This window comes from Sus scrofa, chromosome 12 (assembly GCF_000003025.6).
Source record: "Sus scrofa isolate TJ Tabasco breed Duroc chromosome 12, Sscrofa11.1, whole genome shotgun sequence".
Lineage (NCBI taxonomy): Eukaryota > Metazoa > Chordata > Mammalia > Artiodactyla > Suidae > Sus > Sus scrofa.
The window spans coordinates 61057340-61064546 of NC_010454.4; the positions used below are offsets into that span (position 1 = coordinate 61057340).

The following is a 7207-nucleotide window of genomic DNA, read 5'->3' on the forward strand; positions in this document are numbered from 1 at the left end:
CCCGATACCTCATGGTTCCTAGTCGGGTTCGTTAACCACTGCGCTGCGACGGGGACTCCTAGAGTAGTATTTTATTCTTGGGCTATAATACAATGATGCATTACTTATGTTGTTCCTCAAATTGTCCCTTATTTGTCGGTTGCCCCTGTGCCCTCTGGCAGCGGCCACAGGTGGGCGGCAGGTGGGTGCACAGAGGCAGTGGGCTAGTGGGAGGTGAGCGCAGACACAAAGGGCGATGGCTGCTGAATACGCAGGCGCCGTGGGCGGCAGGCACCTGTTCCCCGTGGAAAGCCGGTGCCCAGGTGCGGTGCGTGACGAATGCACGGGCGTTGTGGGTAGTGCGTGCCAGGGCCCCCTGGCAGGCAGGTGAAGTGGGCGGCATGTGGGGGAACGCGCAGGCGCAGTAGGTGGTGGTGCGTGTGGCCGCGAGGTGCGAATGCGCAGGCGCAGTGTGGGCGGGCGCACCTGGATGCGCAGGCGCAGCAAGCCAGCGGACGGTGGACGTGCTGTCGCAATGGGCGGCGGGCGCTGAGTGCGCAAGTGCGGTGTGTGGCCGGCGCACGTGGCCCGCGGGCGCGCAGGCGCAGGCGCAGTCTTCGGCGGGCGCACGTGGTGGGCTGGGCCTCGCCGGCCTCAGCGACATGCGGCCGTTACGCTGGCAAGTGGCGGCTGTGGCGGTCGCGGGCCTCGCGCTGGCCCTGGAGGCGCTCCCCGCACTGCTGCGCTGGCTGCGGGCCGGGCGACGGCGCCCGCTGCGCGAGGTGCTCTTCTTCCCGTCGCAGGTGACCTGCACCGAGGCCCTGCTGCGGGCCCCGGGCGCCGCGCCTTCCGGCTGCCCGTGCAGCCTCCCCCACGGGGAGAGCTCGCTGAGCCGCCTCCTGCGTGCCCTGCTGGCCGCCCGCGCCAGCCTCGAGCTCTGCCTGTTCGCCTTCTCCAGCCCGCAGCTGGGCCGCGCGGTGCAGCTGCTACACCAGCGTGGGGTGCGCGTCCGCGTGATCACCGACTGCGACTACATGGCCCTCAACGGCTCGCAAATCGGCCTGCTCCGCAAGGCAGGTAAGCGGGGCGCAGGGCCGGGGGAGGCAGAGGCGGAAGGCGGGGTGTTTGTGGAGGGGTCTGAGGACGGGGAGACTCGCTCGCGTACCCTGGCGGCTTGGCAAAATCTGGGGAAATTCTAGGGCCTTATGAGCAGCAGCTGTGCAGAGCGTTTTACAAGGAGACCTGGGTGGGAGCCCCGGGGGAGCAGGGTCTGTGATTCCCAGGGTTCGGTCTGCTCCCGCCTTCCCCTGACCCAGACGGCTTTGGGAGCCGGGGAAGCCTGCGCCTTGGGCATAGATCTGGGGGTGCAGCCCTGCCAGTCAGGTTTTGGCTTTTGCAGTCTGAATGCTGTTGGTTTAGTCAGAAAGCACTTAGTAAATAGAGGGAAAGGCTAGAAGTAGGTCTGCAAACGGAAGCTGTCGGGGCTGGGAAGTCTGTGTTCAGGGCACAGGTGCGCGGGATCAAAGGGAGGAAAAAGCTTTTCAGCTTAAATTCACCGACAAATTTCCCTTTAGAGCTTCTGAAGCGACGAAAAGTAATACACTAAAGCGTGTTTAGTTGATTTGTTTCTCCAGTTGCAAAACGACAGGGAAGTTAGGTCTCTCTTCCTGCGTCTCTTCCTGGAGTGGGGCCAGGTGAGCTGGAAGTGGGGTCACTTTGAAGACCTCATACATCCTGGGCCTCACCTGTGAGTCCTCCTGCTGCTTCCGTGTGGTGCAGTCCTGTGCGCTGCCCTCCACCATGGAGGAGGTACCAAGAGGGTCATTCCTGCACCGGCTGCCGCCTGACCTGTCGGTTCTGGTGGCCGCCGAGACCCGAACCCGCGTGGGGCCTTTAAGATTTGTCCTGGCTGCTCTCAGCGCAGCCCCGGCCTCTTGCTGACCGGGCAGCTGGCTCTGCGGGTGAGATCACTTAATCCGCTGGTACTCCTCACGGGGTTGGAAACTTCATTTAAGTACTGAGGCTGCCTCCAGGCAGTCGTGAGCAGCCCTGGTCTGTCCCTGCTTTTGATGGGGGAAGCTTGGGTGGTTTAGGCAGAGCGGTTTTATTTACTCAGTTTTTAGAGAGGTCTTGAACCTCAGGTTTGGGGGGAACCCTCAAGGGGCCCTCGTCCAGACTCCACGTGCAGCTTGATCTTCCTCCGCTGGCACCCCGGCCATGGCTCACCCTCACTGGGCGAGCCAGGCATCTGTGAGCCATAGCTGCCAAGACCTTCCGGGCCTGGGACCCAGTGCTGAATGAGGAGGTCCCGCTGGGGAGGCTGAGTGGACCCCGGCGGGTCAGGAGGTGTGGCAGCAGGTGTGGCTGCGTGGAGAGCGGGCACAGCTGCTGGAGAGCCTTTCGAGCCTCGCGGGCGTGAGGAATGGCAGGAGGCAGGAGGGGCCGCAGGGCGCACTCCTGCTCCTTGCCCTTGACGGTCGGAGGGGCTGGATGCGAGCTCGGGCTTCAGGTCAGCCTGATCCCCCACCACCAAGGGCTGGGGCCTGCTGGGTCCAGCGCTGCCCATGCAGGCAAGACAGTGCTCGCAGGGGGATCCGGTTAGGGGCGTGAAACCGCAGCAGGTGCTTTTTGCTCTGATGACCACTGGCTTTCCGGAAACCAGTAACTGCCTTGTCGGTGTGGTGGTGGGCCCACGGGGCTGGCTGGGGGCCCACCCAGGTCAGGGGGCTGGGAGCCGGGGGTGGGGCTTCTCTGCAGAGGAAACTGAGGAGCCCTGAGAGCAGCGGCGTGGGCAACCCTGGTTCACCCCCCCACACACACACCCATGCTCCCTTTCCTCCGCGTCGCCGCCCCTGGGTGGGTTGAGGTGGGTCCCAGGCTGGCTCAGCCGCTGTCACCAGGCCAGGCGTGGGGGGTGCGTGGGGAAACTGGACCCGAGCGGCCGTCAGCGCCGTTGCAGCGTCCGCGCCTGGGAAGGAGCCCAAACCCGGCCGAGGGGCCGCGACGGGGGCGGGGCGGCCCGGCGGGACAGCGGCTGCGACGTGTGGCTCTCCGCAGGCATCCAGGTCCGGCATGACCAGGACCTGGGCTACATGCACCACAAGTTCGCCATCGTGGACAGGAAGGTGCTGATCACCGGCTCGCTCAACTGGACCACGCAGGCCATTCAGAACAACAGGGAGAACGTGCTGATCCTGGAGGACGAGGAGTACGTGCGCCTCTTCCTGGCCGAGTTCGAGCGCATCTGGGAGGAGTTTAACCCGGCCAAGTACACCTTCTTCCCGTCGCAGAAGCAGCGGAGCCGCTGACGGCGCGGGGCGGGGTGGGGGGGGGCGGCCCATTAAATTCTCCTCCTTTATTTAACCCGGCGCCCGCGAGCAGTGTCTGGGGGCCGGAGGGGGCGGTCAGCGAGCGGGGGGCGCGGCCGCGGGGCGGGAGGGTCGGGGCCGCGCCCTCGGGGGCCTTCGCTGGTGCCTGCGGACGGACATGACCGGCCGCGGCGCGGGGGACACCTCCCGCCGCCCGGCTGCGCTCCGGTTCTTCCCCCCCCCCAATTGGTCTCCTCCGCGGCGCCGGGAAGGCCCCGGCGCCGTCTGGCGGGTCGGTCGGGCGGTGGAGCCGGAGCCCGCGGCCGGCGGGTCCGCTGCGCCTGCGCCTTGCGCCTGGGTCCGTTTTGGTTACTTTCGTCCTCTTAGTGCTGGGAAAGGGAACCTCCAAGTTGGACGTAGGCGTTCCCGTCGTGGCTCAGTGGTTAGCGAACCCGACTGGGAACCCTGAGGTTGTGGGTTCGATCCCTGGCCTCCCTCAGTGGGTTACGGATCCGGCGTTGCTGTGAGCTGTGGTGTGGGTCGCAAATGCGGCTCAGATCCCCCGTTGCTGGGGCTGTGGTGTAGGCCGGCGGCTACAGCTCCGATTCGACCCCGAGCCTGGGACCCTCCATATACCCAGAGGGTTCAGCCCTAAAAGACCAAAAAAAAAAAAAAAAAAAGTCTGAGCTAGTAAGTAGCCTTCCTGAAATATACTTGCAATAAAATAAACTTCCTGTAGGGGGTTGAGGGGGCGGGACTAAAATGCACCTCCAAGGAGGCTGTTTTGTCCCGTTTTGGTCGATGCCCGAAGTGACTGGCGCCCCCGACCCGCGGCTGGCCTGTTGCACTGGCCCTGACCTGAGGCAGCAGTGTCGGGGTGGACCCTGCAAGTTCGTTCGTTCATTTGAAACGCTGTACTGGCTGCACGGAACTGGCTTTTAGAGGGACTGATTACCTTAAAAGTAAGACTTTGTTGGGGAGTTGCTGTTGTGGCTCAGAGGGAACAAGCCCGACTAGTATTCATGAAGATGCCGGTTCGATCCCCGGCCTCGCTCGGTGGGTTAAGGGTCCCGCGTGGCTGTGGCTGTGGTGCAGGCCGGCAGCTGCAGCTCTGAACTGACCCCTAGTCTGGGAACCTCCCTATGCCTCTGCTGCAGCCTTAAAAAAAAAAAGGCTTCGTTGGGATTCACATACCACAAAAATCACCGTTTTAACGTGTGCAGCTCAGTGGTTCTCCGCATGTTAACAGAATTATACCCCGTCACCGCTACCTTCAGAGCGTTGTCGTCACTGCAGAAGGAGGCCCTGTTTGTGGATTTCCCTGCTGTGGCTGTTTCCCAGAAATGGGCCCCATGGCCTGCGCTCTGTCCCTGCTCTCGCCCATCCGCTCACCCGGCCTCACAGCTGAAGAGCCGCTCACTGTGCACAGAGACCACGCGGTGCCCACCGTCCTCACCGCGGACGTTAGGGTGGTTTCGCAGATAATGAGGCGGGGTCAGAGTTCACATCCAGGTGTGTCCACCTGCAGCTTCGTGGCTTGAGGAGGGTGTTTCTGGGGCTGGAATCGCTGGCTTCTACGACTCTGTTTAACCATTTGAGAAGCCGCCCGACTTTGCAAAACAATTGAACTGTGTGTTACATTCCCACCCGCAGTGTTCCACGTCCTCACCCACAAAAAAGGTATTACCTTCCACTGTTACAATTTAACACTTTTTGTCCACGCCGGTGGCATGCAGGAGTTCTGGGCCAGGGATCAAATCTGCGCCACAGCAGTGACAATACGGGAGCCTAAACCGTGAGGCCACCATGCAATTCCTGTTATTTTTTGTTACTCAGTTTATTCTATTTATAGGTGTACAGTGATCATCACAACCCAATTTCATAGCGTTTCCATCCCAAACCCTCAGTGGATCCCCCCACCCCCAGCTTGTCTCACTGGGAAACCAGAGGTTTTTCAGTCTGTGTGTCCGTATCTGTTCTGCAGAGAGGTTCATTGTGCCCTTTTTTATTTATTTATGTATTTATTTATTTTTACTCAATGACTTTCATTACGTTTATAGGTGTACAGTGAGCATCACAAGCCAATTTTATAGCGTTTCCATCCCACACCCCCAGCCCATCCCCCCACCCCCCAACCCGTCTCCTTCGGAAACCAGAAGTTTTTCAAAGTCTGTTGCGTCCGTGTCTGTTCTGCAAAGAAGTCCATTGTGCCCTTTTTTCAGATTCCACATGGAAGGGACAGCATGTGGCGTTGGAGTCTCACTGTCTGACTGACTTCACTTGGCTTGATAGTTTCTAGGTCCATCCATGTTGCACAAAATGCTGGTATTTCGTTCTTTTTAATGGCTGAGTAATATTCCACTGTGTATATGTACCACCTCTTCTCGATCCACTCCTCTGTCGATGGGCATTTACGTTGTGTCCGTGTCTTGGTTATTGCAAAGAGTGCTGCAGGGAACGTTGGAGTACATGTGTCTTTGCGAGTCGTGGTTTTCTCTGTGTAGATGCCCAGGACTGGGACTGCTGGATCCGGTGGGAATTCTGTGTTTTTTTCTGAGGCATCTCCATCCTGTTTTCCAAGTGGTTGCACCAGTTTACATCCCCACCAACAGCGTAAGAGGGTTCCTTTTCCTCCACACCCTCTCTCCGGCACGTATTGTCTGTAGACTTGTGGATGATGGCCATTCTGGCTGGTGTAAGGTGGCACCTCGTCGTGGTTTTTGTTTGTTTGTTTGTTTGTTTTTGTCTTTTGAGGTTCCCAGGCTAGGGGTCTCATTGGAGCTACAGCTGCCGGCCTACACCACAGCCACAGCAGTGCCAGATCTGAGCCATGTCTGTGACCTACACCACAGCTCACGGCAACGCCGGGTCCTTAACCCACTGAGTGAGGCCAGGGATCGAACCTGTAACCTCATGGTTCCTAGTCAGATTTGTTAACCACTGAGCCATGATGGGAACTCCTTGTAGTGGTTTTGATTTGCATTTCTCTAATAATGAGAGCTGTTGAACATCTGTGTTTTTTGGCCATCCGTGTGTCTTCTTTGGAGAATTGAGTGTTTAGATCTGCCCATTTTTTGATGGGGTTTGTTTTTTTGGTGTTGCACTGTGGAGGTGTTTGTAAGTTTTGGAGATTAATCCCTCGTCAGTCGATGCATTTGCATGTATTTTCTCCCATTCTGTGGGTTGTCTTTTTGTTTTGTTTAGGGTTTCCTTTGCTGTGCAGAAACTTTTAAGTTGAATTAAGTCCCATTTGTTTGTTTTTACTGTCATGACTCTAAGAGGTGGATCTGAGAAGATGTTGCTGTCATTTATGTGGGAGAGTGTTTGGCCTGTGTTTTCCTCTAAGAGTTTCATAGTATCTGGTTTTATAATCTAGGTCTTTAATCCGTTTTGAGTTTATTTGTGTGTGTGGTGTGAGGGAGTGTTCTAATTTCATTCTTTTCCACGTGGCTGGCCAGCTTTCCCAGCACCACTTACTGAACAAGCTGTCCTTTCTCCATTGTGTGTCCTTGCCTCCTTTGTCATCGATGGGTTGGCTGTAGGTGCGTGGGTTTAATTCTGGGCTTCCTATCCTGCTCCACTGATCTAGATTTCTGTCTTTGTGCCAGTACCACATGGTTTTGATGACGGTTGCTTTGTAGTGTTGTCTGAAGTCAGGGAGCCTGATTCCTCCAGCTCCATTTTTCTTTTTCAGGATGTTTTTGGCTATTCTGGGTCTTTTGTGCTTCCAAACAAACTTTAAAATACTTTGTTCGAGTTCTGTGAAAAGTGTCCTTGGTCGTTTGATAGGGATTGCACTGAATCTGTAGACTGCCTTGGGTAGTGTAGTCATTTTGACAATATTGGCTCTTCCCATCCAAGAGCATGGGATGTCTTTCCATCTGTTTGTGTCATCTTGGATTGCTTTCATCACTGGCTTA

The 7207-nt window shown here is 57.7% G+C and overlaps 1 protein-coding gene across 1 annotated transcript; it reads left to right on the forward strand.

Annotated features, from left to right (window-relative positions):
• Positions 557 to 3342, forward strand: PLD6 (phospholipase D family member 6). The gene is made up of 2 exons (XM_021068030.1): positions 557 to 1056; positions 3037 to 3342. Exons 1-2 carry the CDS (start codon positions 642 to 644, stop codon positions 3285 to 3287), a joined length of 666 nt encoding a protein of 221 aa, XP_020923689.1. The 5' UTR covers positions 557 to 641; the 3' UTR covers positions 3288 to 3342.